General features: G+C 41.7%; 1 protein-coding gene across 6 annotated transcripts; it reads left to right on the top strand.

The window, feature by feature from the left end:
• Positions 1-2,059: 2,059 nt before the first annotated feature.
• SLC25A51 (solute carrier family 25 member 51) lies at positions 2,060-13,641 on the top strand. 6 transcript variants are annotated; one of them, XM_054726747.1, is made up of 3 exons: positions 2,060-2,080; positions 6,757-6,879; positions 9,137-13,641. In XM_054726747.1, exon 3 carries the CDS (start codon positions 9,179-9,181, stop codon positions 10,070-10,072), a length of 894 nt encoding a protein of 297 aa, XP_054582722.1. In that variant the 5' UTR covers positions 2,060-2,080; positions 6,757-6,879; positions 9,137-9,178; the 3' UTR covers positions 10,073-13,641. The 6 variants fall into 6 exon arrangements, with proteins under 6 accessions (XP_054582722.1, XP_008140106.2, XP_028001838.2 ...); XM_028146037.2 differs by lacking the exon at positions 2,060-2,080 and adding an exon at positions 2,159-2,278; XM_054726745.1 differs by lacking the exon at positions 2,060-2,080 and adding an exon at positions 2,567-2,776.
• The last annotated feature ends 1,751 nt before the right edge of the window (positions 13,642-15,392 follow it).

Raw genomic sequence — 15,392 nt, 5'->3', positions numbered from 1 at the left:
CTAGAGGGTATTATGCTAAGTGAAATAAGTCAGACAGAGAACAACAAATACCATATGATCTTTACTTATATGTGGAATCTAAAAAAACAAAATAAGTGAACAAACAAACTCAGAGATACAGAGAACAAACTGATGGTTCCCAGGTGAAAAAGGGCTGGGTGAAAAAGATGGAAGTGTTAATAAGTACAAATTGGCAGTGACAAAATAGTTATGGGGATATAAAATACAGCATAGGGAATACAGTCACTATTGTAATAACTATGTATGATGTCAGTGGTACTAGACTTATGGAGGGGACCACTTCGTAAGTTATATGTCTAACCACTATACAGTACACCTGAAATTAATATAATATTGAATGTCAACTGCAATCTAAAAATTAGAAAAGAAAAGAATGTGTGGATGTGGACAGGGAGATGGAAGGTTAACTTCATGATGAAGCCAGAATCTGAAAATAGCAGGTTTTGGTTTCCAACATTCATATACTGGTGCCAAAGAAGAGCCGATGAAGGGCCTGTGGGTGCCTGACAAGGAACTGAAGCGGGAGGGGCAGAGGACCGCTGTGGCCTGCGGCATAAAAGAAGCAGACTGGCTCAGCTCCAGGCAGGAGGGGTCCTGCTGGCCTGGCATCTCCCAGTGGTGTGGTTAATTCCATCTTTTCCTCCTTTTCAGGTTTTACCACAGAATAACCTTCCATTCTAATTTGAAACGAATTATGGATGCTTATGAACATGCTGGATGCCCGCCTGGTTTATTTTTCACTTACGACATCTGAATAGGAATTCACAGAGGACAGGGCAAATGTAATTTTGATACAAATGCCCTTCCCCAACTGTTGCCTGACTAACCGTTCCAAATCGCTGCGTGGCCTTGTCATTATCCTGTGGAGTCCAATATCTATCTCTGCGCACCAATGACATGCCAGGTGCCTCTGTCTGGGAGGCGAGATTGGCACTATCAGACCCTGCCACCCCACCTTTACAATCTTATCTCCTGCACCATAACTGTCCCCAGGAGTCCAAATTCCACCCATTCACCCCCAAGACCCAGTTCAAAAACCTCCTACCCTAGGATGCCCTTCCCAGTTCTCTCTTGAGGGGAAGGGCCCCTCATGCTTCTGAATTTCCAGAGTCTTTTGTTTTTAGATCCTTCACTCGACTCTAAGCTCCCCCAGGAGAGCTTGGGGACGGACAATGGCACACAGTAGGTACCTCAGCGGAGTGTTTGCTGAAGTTCGGTAGCATGGTCTCCCACACCCCAGCTCCAGCAGCCCAGACAACATGGTGGAGGCAATATCTACAAAGGGCTCTTGGGGAAGGTGGGCAAGGGAAGTGCACCCCCTGACTAACCCCTTCACTCCAGTGGGGTTGCCTATGGGCTACCCCCGAGCAAAGTGCATACACTTCACATATCTGACGAGCCTCAGGAAGGGCCTCTCCTCTCCCAACAGCCCTCTCAGGTCTCCTTCAACCCCTCACATCTGCTGCGTGCCTCCCGTTCACAAGTCAGAATCACACCACTATTTCCACTACAGTAACTCTCACAAGCGCCAGGGGAGGGCATGCAAGGCAGGCGTGACTTTTCAGACAGGGATTTGGGCCTCAGGGACCAGTGACTTGTCCAAGGTCACTCCCACTAAGCGTCAGGACTATTACCTAACCTCGGCCTCTAAACTGCCAGTGAAGCAGATAGAGCCAACACTGCAAGCTGTCTGAGGTCAAACGGGAAACGGGTTAAAAGTGACTTGTAAGTCCTAACCTAAAGCACACGTAAGTGTTCTGTAAACTGTGGTGCCGGTAGCTGTGCAGAGGCCACTCCATGGGTGTATGAACCAAGGCTAGAAAGGGGGGCCAGGTGGGGCACTTTCACCCGCGCCCGCTCGCCCATCACAACAATCAATTCCCACTGGCGCTCCGACAGGCTGCACGCCCTAGGAAGCGTTGGCTGTTTGTGGCCCGGCAAGGCCACCGTACGGTGCCAAGGGTGCGGCGTTCCGGCTGAAGGAATTCCAAGGCCTCAGGACCCGTGTGATGGGGGACCCGCTACCTGCCCTGCGGCGGCGAGCGTACTCCCGGAGAAGGTGGGCGTCACCTGATTCTCGCTATTTTAAAGGAGGGGCGTGGCGGCAGCGGAGGCATCTCCCTCACGTGATCCGACTCGGACGGCGCAAGCGCGGCCAGTTGGGGTCGGTCAAGGTCTGCGCCTGCGCGGGCTCGCTCGCTCGCCGATCCGGCGGCCGGCGGCTACCGGGCGTGGAGCCGGGCGCCCGCGGCGATGGGTGAGTGCCAGAAGCTGTGGCGAGGGAAGCACGGGGTGACTCTGGGCCTCTGGGTGGAGGGTGTGGAGGCACGAAGGAGGGGCTGAGGGGGCGCGCTGCCCGGGCCCTCCGCGCGCTCGCACTGCGCACCCCCCACCGACCCCCCGGCGCGGGTTCGGTTCTGCGCTCTCGAGGTTCGCGGCCCCGGGCCGCGTGGCTCTGCGGAGCCGGGGACCGCGTCTGGCCCCCGCAGCGAGCGTTTCCCGCGAACGAGGCTGCGTGTTTTTTTGTGTGTTTTTTTTTCGGGCGCGCCCCGAGCGGGGAGGGGCCGCGCTCTGGCTGCGCCCTGGGAGAAGGGCGGCGCGGGGAGGGCGGGCGGTCCCCCGCCCCCGGGGTCTGGGATTGCGGGGACCCCTGACTCTGTGGAAGGTCGGAGACGGAGGAGGCAGTCCTGCCCAACCCTCGCCTCCCCCGCCCTTCCCCTGCTCACAGGTTGGCCCAGCGGACGCCTGGAAAGAGGTAAGTTCAGTCACACAGACAAGGCTTATTCTGCGACACCATGTTGCTTCGTGTGCTGCGAAACTCAATGTGCAAACAAGGTTTTGTTGTTAATTGTAAACCTCTGTACTGATTATTTGGTATGAAGCTTAGCTGGATGGAGCGTGTCAGTGCCTCGGCTCTAGTTACCCTTTAGGCGTGATGTTTATTTTGCCCCTTAACAGCTAGCTATCCACAGCTGGTCTTGGTCAACACCTGTTTCTCCACCTGTAAGCTGTGAGGCCCTGGCTGAATGTGTAGCGACCTGGCCACTCTGAGCCTCCTCTGCCCTTGCTTTGAAAGGAAAGGGTTCCATGAAAGTAAAAGGTGCTGGGACTGGCCCGGTTCCCTAGTGGTTCCAGAGCACAGGGTGTAGGCACTTTGGAGTCACCCTTCGTGCGTCTCAGGGGAAAATCACCAGCTCTTTAAGAGAAATGGACTTGTCTCTTCTTTGGTAGATTAAAGCAAGCTCAGAGACGTGGATTTTTTAAGTTACAGACATTGCTTTATACTTGTAGTAGCAAGATCATGTCATTAAGGAGGACTAGAACCCAGGCTGATCTTGTCCTGAATGCTGAGTCAGATCCGCGGACCGGAGTTCACATCCTTTGAGGATTACAATCGCCTTCTCCACAGTTTTGCACAAGGACCTTTGTGCTGGGATCACCCCTGGGTCTTGTTTATCTAAATGGGCTGTAAATTTAAGCGAGTATTTAGACTTCACACTGTTTTCTTATGCAACAAAAGTTTGACACTTGCGGTTGCTTGAAAGTCAACTTCATTCACTTCACTTCCTAATGTTGGGATAGTTTGAGTGTTTTAGGGGAGTGTGCAACTATGATAAATAAATTTTGCAATTAAAGAATTTAAAATCAGATCAGTTTAGCAAAGAAATTTAACCATGTTCATGGTATAGATAAACATAAAAATTGTAAACTTCATTTCCCCAGAACACTGTGCACACTGTCCTTCTGTTGCCAAGTTGAGACCCTGTTTACACCATCCTGGTGTGTAGGATGAAGCTAAAGGGAAAGCTTTCAGTCTGTGAAGTCTGGGTTTCATTACATTCCTTCTTCCTGTGTCTGGGCCTGTAGGTATTTTCTTAAAGTAAAATAGTTCAGTGCAGTGCTTAATAAATGACTTGCTAACTTCTGTTAGCCACTGTTTTCTGCTTAAATAACAGTCCTGTTATTACTGAGTCATTACAAACTGGATGAAATAACTTTAATTTGCAAAATTTTAGAAAGTAATGCTAGTACCATTTCAGTAAGAGTTAAAAATGAACATGAACAAAATATTGTTCAGGTGCACAAATAACTTGGTCTGTATTATCAAGGAACATATACTGTTAAATAGTTTGTAGGTAGCAACTTTAGAATTTAAAATATGTTGTGTTCAGTATGTACAAGTGAAGTTATTTTCATTCATAAATTGTCACAATATATTGTGTAATTATATGTACACTAGAGGCCCAGTGCATGAAAGTCATGCACTGGGTGGGGGACTCGATACCTCAGCCCAGCCTGCACCTTCTCTCAGTCCAGGACCCCTCGGGGGTTGTCCACCTACTGGCTTAGGCCTCATCCCTGGGCCTAAGCCAGCAGTCAGACATCCCTCTCGCAGTCCAGGTCCCCTGGCTCCTTACCGCCCGCCTGCAGTGGAGGTGGGAGAGGCTCCTGCCACTGTGCTTGCCAGCCATGAGCCTGGCTTCTGGCTGAGCGGCACTCCCCCTGTGGGAGTGCACTGACCACCAGGGGGCAGCTCCTGCTTTGAGTGTCTGCCCCCTGGTGGTCAGTGCACATCATAATGACCGGTTGTTCTGCTGGTCATTCTGTCATTCATCTATTTGCATTTTAGGGTTTTATTATATAGGATTAATCAGAATATTTTTGTTGATTATAATGTTTAGTTCTGAAACTGAAGAAAAAGCATTACATAGATGTAAAGCATTTCTTTGCTAAGTTGTAGTCTAGTACTAATAAGAGTTTTTAAACTCATGTCAGTTAGCTGAAACAGTAAGAAGTAAGGATATTGAAGATTAAGTAATCAACAATTATCAAACTCTAAACTCGGCAAACAACTTCTCTAGCATCTGTAATTTTTTTAAAAACCCAAAATGTCATTGGCTTCTTTAATTGATTAAGAACACAAAATGTAACAGGCAGAAGGTCTGTTTAAAAACAAATTAAACGGCTGTGGTTTTGTTTTTTGGTTTTGTTTATTTTCAATTCTCTTGTCAGATATATACATACCCACAAAATAGTGTGTGAAGGGAAACTCATACATAAAAAGTTGTATCCTGAATTAAGGGAAGTAGCTGTTAAAACAGGAATTAACGAAGTCAGCAACCGATTAATAATTTTTAAAAGCTGAGCCTTCAAATACTGCATGGCACAATGCTATTCTATATAAGGTACTAAGAACTGCTGGATATGAAGGTGGAAGTCTGTAGATTTTAGTAAAAATGCTTTTCCAGGAAAGCAAATCAAAACAACACAATCAGCAGATCAAGGAGGGTATCAGAATGTCAACATCTCATATTTGTTATAGAAAATTCTTTTTATCCAGAATGGACTTAAATTTCAGGCCAAAATGGACACTTTAACATTTCTTACTCTATCCATATAAAGTTCTCTGTTTCTTTCCCCCTCACCCTGTAATTCAGCCTGAGCCAGTAGAAAGATGGCTGCTTTTGGAATTGGCTATTCTGGTGGGTTTTTTTGTGGTGAGAATGTCATAGAACCTGGGTACTTTATGCTCATATGACATGACTGGCATCCCACTGTGTGCGAAAAGCTTGGCGAACCTGGCTTCCCACTTTTGCTTCTTCCATTGATGAAGGTCAGCTGGAGGAGGGTGTATTTGTCACTGAACCTTTGAGACTGGAGGACAGTTGCCAAATATCAGGTTCTATTCCTGCAGGAACTTTCCTGTGGGCCATGAGAAAGATGTTCTTCTCCTGAACATAAAGAATATGATATGACGCACAAAACCAAAACAGGCTTGGACTCTGAAAAAGAGTGCATATACAGTCATCCCAAATCAAACCACTATGGAGATGGTACAGATTGTGAGGCGACCATCAAACCACAATTCTCCACAGGATATCTTAAAAAGTAGTAAAAGTTTTACTGAAAGGAAAATGCATAGCCTTAAAATTAGGAAACAAAGAAATAAAAGTAAGTGTCTAACTAAAAAAATGAGAATAAAATAAATGTAGACAAAGCAAAAAAAAAGTGATAATAAAGAGGGAAATTAAAAAATAGTAAAATTGTACATATATAATACCTTAATAAAAAAAATCATTAAAAAAAGTAAAATTGGAAAATTCAAATGCTGGTTTCTTTGTCAAGATGAAAAGAATGTAAACTAGATAAACTGGCTAGCCTGCTAGCCCTGGCTGGTGTTGCTCAGTTAGTTGGAGCTTCGTCCTGTACACTGAAAGGCAGCGGGTTCAATTCCTGGTCAGGGCACATGCCCGGATTGGGGCCTCAATCCCCCAACCCTGGCAGGAGGCAGCTGCAGGCAGCAACTGATCAGTGTTCACTCACATCAATGGTTCTCTTTCTCCCTCTCCCTTATTCTCTCTCTCAAAATCAATTTTAAAATATTTAAAAAATAATAACAGGCTGTCTTGCTCAAGAAAAAAGGGAATATAAGTACACAAGATTAGAAGTATTTTTTTAGCCCTAACCAGTTTGGCTCAGTGGATAGAGCGTTGGCCTGCGGACTGAAAAGTCCCAAGTTCGATTCCGGTCAAGGGCATGTACCTTGGTTGCGGGCATATCCCCAGTGGGGGTTGTGCAGGAGGCAGCTGATCGATGTTTCATCGATATTTCTAACTCTTTATCCCTCTCTCTTCCTCTCTGTAAAAAATCAATAAAATGTATTTTTTTTTAAAAAAGTATTAAAAATAGAAAGTGCTTTATGAGACTATAAATAAACCAGGATTTTTTTTTAAGGAAATCCAGTTATCAAAATGACTTCAGAAAAGAGAACCTAACATCCGTTAACAATGGAAAAAATTGAAAATGCTACCAAAAAGCTACCATTCCTCAAAACACCAGGCCCAGATGGTGTCACAGGTAAATTTGTTTTGTTTTTATTTAAGTACAGTTAGTATACAATGTTATATTAGTTTCAAGTGTATAATATTCAACATTTATATACCTTACAGTGTGACTGCCTCACTAAGTCTGGTATCCTGTCACCATGCAAAATTATCACAATATTATTGACTATATTCTCCTTCTAAAGGTGAATATTTTTAACTTTGAAGGAAAATATAATCTTGATAAGATTTAAATTGTTCACCATCATAAGGAAGGAAAAATAAGATTCTTTTTACAAAGCCAATGAAACATTGACACCTGAACTTGACATGATAGTTAATAAATTGGAAACTTGTCTATGTTATGAATAGTGATGTGAAGTTTTAAAATAAAATATTAAACCGTGGTATTTAGCAATACATTAAAAGAATATTTCACCATGGCCAAATAGGATTTATTCCCATATTATAAGGAAGAGTAATTACCAAAAAGCATGCTGATAATAGTTTATCCTTGTTGAGCACCTGTTGTGTTCTAGACTCCTCTCCTGGGTGCTTTCTATGTATTTAACTCAATCAGCCTATGAGGTAGGTAACATGCTGATTTTATAAATGAGGAAATAGCCATAGAAATGTTGAGTAACTTGCTGAAGATCACACTAGCTATGTGGTGGAGCCAGGATTTGAGCCCAGGCAATTAGCTGTAACTCTTACAAGTTACATGGGTGCTGACTCCAATATCCACATGATCAACCCAGTTGCTTCTTACAAGTGTTTGACCAGAGTTCAAGGTAGATTCTTGATTTAGTGTTTGTGGGAAGGAGTGAAAATGGTTGAGCTTTAGTAAAACAGGAATAATATATATTCCCTTCTCATGGTTTGAACTAAGAGCCCTATTCTCAGTTGATCATTAGTACTGGAAAAATGGAATCCATTTTTTAAGATGTTTTTATTGATTTTTAGAGAGAGAGGAAAGGAGAGTGATAGAAACATTGATGAGCGAGGAATATCAACTGCTGCCTCCTACACGCCCTCTACTGGGGATCAAACCTGCAACTCTGGCATGTGCCCTGACCAGGAATCGAACTGGCCTGGCATTAGGACCCAACATAATGGTACTGTCAGCTGAGTTTCACTCTAATCTAATCCTGCAGGGTCAATGGCATTGATTTGGTTGTAAGTGTGGAAATGAGCCTCAGAGAGGTACTGCAATTTGCCTTTTGTCACTTTGGAACTTTGTCTCATCAGTCTGACTCTGTAGGCCTTTTGTAGTCCTGATTAGACCTCATTATTGTCACTAACTTTTAAAAACTGAGTTGAATAGATGGAAATAAATTCAATTGAAAAATGTAAGAAAGGAAAATACAGTGTTACTATGAAATTAGAAAATATAAACTCATTTTAGCTTTTTATATGTATATTGATAAAAATAGGGTTTTACTATGTCATTAAGTGAAGAAGCATATGAGAAAAACATAAAATCTATTGAGTGAAAATGGAACCCCCCTAAATAAAGTAGTATGAAACAAACAGGAGTATTGTTGGTTGTTTTTTTCTGTAACATTTTTTTATTAATAAAAGCACTCCCTCTCTCTTCCTCTCTCTAAAATAAATATTTTTAAAGAGTTATTCTGGATGCCAAGGAGCTTTTATGTGGATTAATATTTGTGGTCTTAGAAATTAAAACAAAATTTTAAAATATTAATTTACTTTAAAATAACGATGAAAATCGTTATATGTTAACATAAACAACATCTTCATGAAAAATAACTTGTTCAAAAAAATTGAGAAGAGTGTGATTTACAGTTTTGCAAGTTTCTTTTAATGCCTGGCTTAAAAGCTAGGTCGGGTATCATATCTGCTTCTGCATTCAGTCTGTTGTACTAGTAAGTTGTTTTGGTTGAAGTACCATATTTTCTGGCATATAAGACGACTGGGCATATAAGACGACCCCCAACTTTTCCAGTTAAAATATAGAGTTTGGGATATACCCGCCCTATAAGATGACACCCGGCGTATAAGACGACCCCCGACTTTTGAGAAGATTTTCCTGGGTTAAAAAGTCGTCTTATATGCCGGAAAATATTTTATATGCAGAAAATCCAGCATCATATCGTATGTAGTTGGAACAGAGAGAACCTCCAGGAGTCCTCGGAAAAACTTGGAGAACTGCTAATCTATAAGGGGAAATGTAATAGTGTCCAGAAATTAGAGGAAGGTTTTGGCGGAAAAAATCCATGTGTTTAACACTGTTTTTAAAGGTTTATCTATTGTCATTTTATTATTTGTAGGTTAAAAAAAATCCTTCATGAAGAAGACAGATCTTAAGCCACATGATGGATTCAGAAGCTCATAAAAAGAGGTCGCCGATCATAACATCTTCAAAACAAGATATATCACCTCATATTACAGATGTTGGTGAAAGGAAACATTATTTGTGTGGCTGCTGTGCAGCTTTCAGCAACGTAGCAATCACATTTCCCATTCAGAAGGTCCTCTTTCGGCAACAGCTGTATGGAATCAAAACCAGGGATGCAGTGCTTCAGTTGAGGAGGGATGGATTTCGAAACTTGTATCGTGGAATTCTTCCCCCATTAGTGCAGAAGACAACGACACTGGCACTTATGTTTGGTCTATATGAGGATTTATCTTGCCTTCTCCGTAAGCATATCCGTACCCCAGATTTTGTAACCCGTAGCATGGCAGCAATACTTGCAGGGACAACAGAAGCAATTTTCACTCCATTGGAAAGAGTTCAGACACTGCTTCAAGACCACAAGCATCATGACAAATTTACAAACACTTATCAGGCTTTCAAGGCACTGAAATGCCATGGAATTGGAGAGTATTATCGAGGCTTGATCCCTGTTCTTTTCCGTAATGGGTTCAGCAATGTCCTGTTTTTTGGCCTTCGGGGTCCCATTAAGGAGCACCTGCCTACCGCAACAACTTACAGCACTCATTTGGTCAATGATTTCATCTGTGGAGGTCTATTGGGGGCCATGTTGGGAATCTTGTTTTTTCCAGTTAATGTTGTAAAAACTCGCATGCAGTCTCAGATTGGTGGGGAATTTCAGTCTTTTCCCCAGGTTTTCAAAATAATCTGGTTAGAACGAGACAGGAAACTGACAAATCTTTTCAGAGGTGCCCATCTAAATTACCACCGGTCCCTCATCTCTTGGGGCATAATCAATGCAACTTATGAATTCCTGTTAAAGATTACATGAGAGAAATAATCAAGTGCCATCTACCAACTGACTAGACCTTTAAAGAAGAATGTAGTTTGGCCTCGTTCCTAATTGGCCAATATAAGTTGGTGTCATAAGTTCAGGGCACAATGAATTATGGCAAAGCTGTTTTCCTTAAGCACCAACAGATTCAGAATAAAAGGTTTGAGTAGAAAAATTTAAGGTTTTTTTTTTTTGTTTTTAAAATATGTTTTTATTGATTTCAGAGAGAGGAAGGGAGTGAGAAACATTAATGATGAGTAAGTCATCGATTGGCTGCCTCCCGCATATCCACTACTGGGGATCGAGCCCGCAACCTGGGCTTGGGCTCTGACTGGGAATCGATAAACGGCCGGGCTGTTTTGTTCTAATTATTACCTGAGAACTTTGGGCTAATTGCTTGGTTAATAGCTGTCTTATCTGATGGATGGTTTTTGATGAGGAAACTAATAGCCAAGATAATCTTTTGCCCCAAATCTTTAAACCCTTATTAAAACATAGTGGCCATGACCAGCCAGAGAAAAGGCTCTTCGGTCCCCTGGAATTCTCAGGCTTACTTTTATTACTCCATTTCTTGCTTCTCTCCGCTTAGGAGGAGTTGCAAAGTGTAGTCTTTGCTAAACTTAAGCATATACAGAAGGAGCAGGACAGAGAAGAAAGCTTAATAGGTGTAAGCTTTTCATGATAAATTGCTTGTATTGGTTTTGAAACAGCACCTGTTAGGATAATCATTATTCACGCTGTTTCTGTTTAGGCATGGTAGACTCCAGCAGCTAATGAAAGCTCCATTTGCCTTCTAGATTTGAAAGCTTTCTGTTTAATTCTGAATGTGACCTTAAAGCTGTCCAAAATATCCCCATGTTAATTTCACTTATTTCATTGCCAAAATGTGGAGAGACTTCAATTTTGTCATAGGCATTTCATCTTATTAAGTTTCATATTAATTATGTAAAGATCAAACTCTCTTTAGCTCATTTTCTTTGAGTTATTGTTGCCAACTTAGCAAACAGCTTTGGGGGGTTTTCCCCCTTTGGGTACTAGTTTGTCTTATTCAAGTATTCTGTTCTCTTGAAACTCCTTTTAGAAAACACTTCCATAAAACTTTATTTTGAAAGTCTATTTAATAGAATCCCAGGTTTTTATTTCTGGTTTCTCAGTGTTTTGTCGGGGGGAGGGTGGCGCTCAGGATGGCTTTCGCCTCACAGTGTTAGCTATCTTTTTTAAAATTTTAATTTAGTTTTGGAAATAAAGACTTGCATTAGGATTTTTATATTTTGGGAACCCAATTTTACCATTAAAACAATTTGAGAGGATCAGATCTAAATAAAGACATTTGAAGGGTTAATTTCAAATTTCTAGACTTTGGTAATATTTGGATAGATTAGTCATCCCTTACCTAACAAAAACATATTTGTCAAAGGAATCAGATTTTAAAATATATTTTCCCGATAAATCAGGCAAAATGATACATACAACAGTTGAATGATTAGTAAAACATGAAACATCCTAGAAAAGTGGTTTATTTTTTAAAACCTACATCTGTAAATACGTAGTTAAGATTGCTTTCCAGCATCTGACATGGCAGAGTAGTTAGGATTCTTACTACCAGTTTTGCATCAGGCTGGGTAATTGCATATGAAAATGTGCACGTAATGACCAAAATAAAATCAGGGTCTCAGTTGGTAGTTTACTCAGTTTCTGGGCAGATAGTCCAAAACAGATGTTTACTTCTACATGCAGTATGGCTGGTCAGATAAAATGAACATTCTTCCAACCAAAAGGATTAGGAAGCATAATCAAGCGTTTGTTAGGCAATAATCAAGCTCAGGAGATTTACAACAGCTCTGCTTGACAGTGTTGTGCTAAAAATGGCAGTTTACTTTAGCAAGCAAGGTGCAGATGTCAGGATTTTAGAAAACTGTCACCAAATAAACGTGAGGAGCATCTTTTGGCCTATCGAAGAGTCAAGAGTGAGGATTGGAAGCAGTTCTTTCAGAAATGAATGACATTGGTACTGTGGTGCATGACCCCCTCATGTGTGTGAGCCCCTGAGTACTGCCTGTCTAGGTGCTCAGCATGTGGCAGGTGTGTGAGCCTGGGGTCATGCTCTGGCCCTGGGAGTGGACTCCATGGGCCTTTGGTTCCACAGGGCTTGCTTTTGTCTATACACTCCATGCAGGTGGTAGAAATCTTAAGTTCTAAAGCACTTTGTAAAATACAAGTGAAGTGAGAATATAAAGGAGGATGCTTTGGTTTCTGCTGTCTCAAATATGTGGTATTTACAAACAATAAATATTTTTAATGGTTTTAACTCATATTTTTGGATTTCTTTGTCACCTTTTACAGCTTTTGAAGACCAAACTGCTACATTACCAGGGATGGTTCTTTGTTGTCCTATAGACTTCTTAAATTTGACAAAACGTTTAACAGAACTTGTAACCAACAGCTTTGTCTGAACTTGAAAATAAGTCAAATTTATGTTAACAAGTAAGATTCTACCTATTGTTTTTACCTTCAGTGTGAATTAGTACAGTAATTCTGAAAAGGCAAATATGATTGATTAACTTTGAAAAGCTTTAAAAGTGGCCTTTCTGTTACATATATGTGACACAGATTGCTCATGAGCACAGGGCACTTCTGGTCTTGCCTCCTATATTCATGTCTGATGTTATGGATTCCATGTTTAACATATGTACAGAGGTATGAGCCCTCAGGACTGCACCACAGACTAAACCAGTGATGGGCAACCTTTTGAGCTTGGTGTGTCAAACTTCGCCAAAAAACTGAGCATAACTCGGGTAGTGTGTCACTTTGAGGAAAACACATTATTTCGAAAATGTTTCATCCTCAGGAGCAGCAAATGTTTCATCCTCGGCATGCAGTCACCTCAGTGGCCGCGTGTCATCAGAAATGGCTACGCGTGTCAGTGCTGACATGCGTGTCATAGGTTCGCCATCACTGGACTAAACACAACCTCTATATGATGGGAAGTTTGTGTATCTGTTTCATTTGTGTTGGAGACAAAGTTGATGTTGTTTGTCTCAGTAGTCAATATTCATCTTATAGTTATATAATCACCTATATATTGTGAACTGTGCGGTAAAACAGAATTATGTATATATAATCATTCTTTGGAGACCTGAAATTCCCTAGCTCAATTACAGTGGTAATACTCAGAAGGCTGTGCAAACGTGTGAGCGAATAATGGGTGGTAGACAGGATTTGTGAAATGCGATCTGGAGGGCTTCCCGGTAAGCCAATCATGTTGACCATGTTCAGTGTAGATGAAGTATGGAGCATGAGGGGTATGTGGTCAAAGTGAAGGCGAGATAGGAGATAATATTTGAAGACAGACTTGATTTCTTCTAAATGAAAATAATTCTGTTTTCTCATGCATATAAATGCATCTCAAAGACTTGAACACCTATTCTTACATTTGAGACTTTTTAATGCTGTTTTTTCCCCCTTAATATTATGTATTTGCCTAAATGGCTCCCAAATTATGGGGCAATCTCTTCAGTACATGTTTCCGTTTTTGAAGTTTCATTAAAAGTGGTTAAGCACACAAAGCTGTTTTTGTTTGAATTTTGTGACTGTGAGTTTAAGTGAAACTGTTAAATATTTCAGAGTTAACATGCTTCTTTTGGTAATTCTTTTTGGAATAAAGTTGTTTTCTTTTTTAAGTCCATTTGGTCTTTTGTGCTTGGGTTAGTTACTAGCACATTTCCTTTTTTTGTGTGTGTGGTAAATTGAAATTGATCTATTAGTATTTTGTTGATAATACGTTTAGCCACACTATTTTGATTATTAGCAACTTCCCCTGGGGACTCACATCTTGGAACAAGAGGAGTTCCAAATAACTTAATTTTCCAGATAGCTAAACTGCAAAGTATTTTGATCTTTAAAGCTTTTCCCAAGTGAAATTTTTTTTTTCTACTGAGTATAAAACTGTCTTGGTAAATTCAGTTGGCCAGTAATTTCTGTTGTAATCATATACCTTTGAGTCATGCTTACCCAGGCTAGATGGTCTAGATCAGCAGTTCTCAACCTGTGGGTCGCGACCCCTTTGGGGGTCGAACAACCCTTTCACAGGGGTCGCCTAAGATATCCTGCCTATCAGATATTTACATTATGATTCATAACAGTAGCAAAATTACAGTTATGAAGTAGCAACGAAAATAATTTTATGGTTGGGGGTCACCACAACATGAACTGTATTAAAGGGTCGTGGGATTAGGAAGGTTGAGAACCACTGGTCTAGATGTTCGTGCGTTTCCGGATTTTTCTATCTGCTTGAAACTTCATAGCTGCTCCTTTGTTTTAGAGTGAAGCCATATTAGCACACTGTTGGTTTACATGTAAAATTGTAAGGAGCTCCCTGTGTCGAGAGAGAAGTGTAGCTTGATGAGAACAACTAGGTAAGGGAGCAGTTGCTGCTGTAAAGTGTTTCTGAAACTCCAGTTTAGGGTAGAAATTCATTATAAAAGGGAATATCCTGAACTTTAGAATTGATAATTGGGGTGTTTTACATGCCATCTGGTGAAGTGTCACTTTAACCCACCTGCGGCAGCCATTATAGACCACAAAGTGAGGGGAGCATGTAGAGACTATTTCTCGAGGGAGGACGGGGAAGGGGCCTAGAGGAGCTCACACAGCTGCAGAGCACTCCCAGGCTCCCAGCAGGCTGATTCCCAACTTAATCCTTTTAGCCACTGAAGTTTCCATGAGAACATTTTTTCCCCCAGATGAACATATCTGATTTTGAAGCAGAAATTGAGAATAGTATTTATCTAAATTCTCATCTCTCTTTAATCCATTCTTCATGTTGCTGACTGATTTTTTTAGATGAAATGATCCAGGCCCTGCCACCTTTACTCGAATCTCTAGCTAAAACTGCCCTGCCCAGTCACTGCCCTCAGCACAAGGACTTCATCCTCCTTTAGCCGCCTGGCCTTGACCCGTGCAGAGTTCCTCTGCCCTGTACTCCGCACCCTTCCCTGACTGACTCATTAATTCCCGCTGAGGACTTGAGATTGAGATCCACTGCCACTTGAGAGAATACAGCCCACACTTGCAGGACTAAGTCGGGTCCCCCTTTTCAATGTTCTATTGCTATCACATCCCTGTTTTAACAGGGTGATTATTTTATGCTTTTTGGCCCCTTTCAAATGTCAGCTCCATAAGGCAGGGATTCTGGTCTAGATTTCCGTGTTTCAAGTGCCTGGCACAGTGACTGACATCTGACAGGTATAAATATTTCTTTAGGATTCAAGAGAGTGAAGGGACACGTGGATATTCAGGATCACAGCATTCTGGAATA

This window comes from Eptesicus fuscus, chromosome 15, assembly GCF_027574615.1.
Source record: "Eptesicus fuscus isolate TK198812 chromosome 15, DD_ASM_mEF_20220401, whole genome shotgun sequence".
NCBI classification, from domain to species: Eukaryota; Metazoa; Chordata; class Mammalia; order Chiroptera; family Vespertilionidae; genus Eptesicus; species Eptesicus fuscus.
Note: the sequence above shows the minus strand (reverse complement) of the source record. Positions and strands in the feature narration are given on the sequence as shown.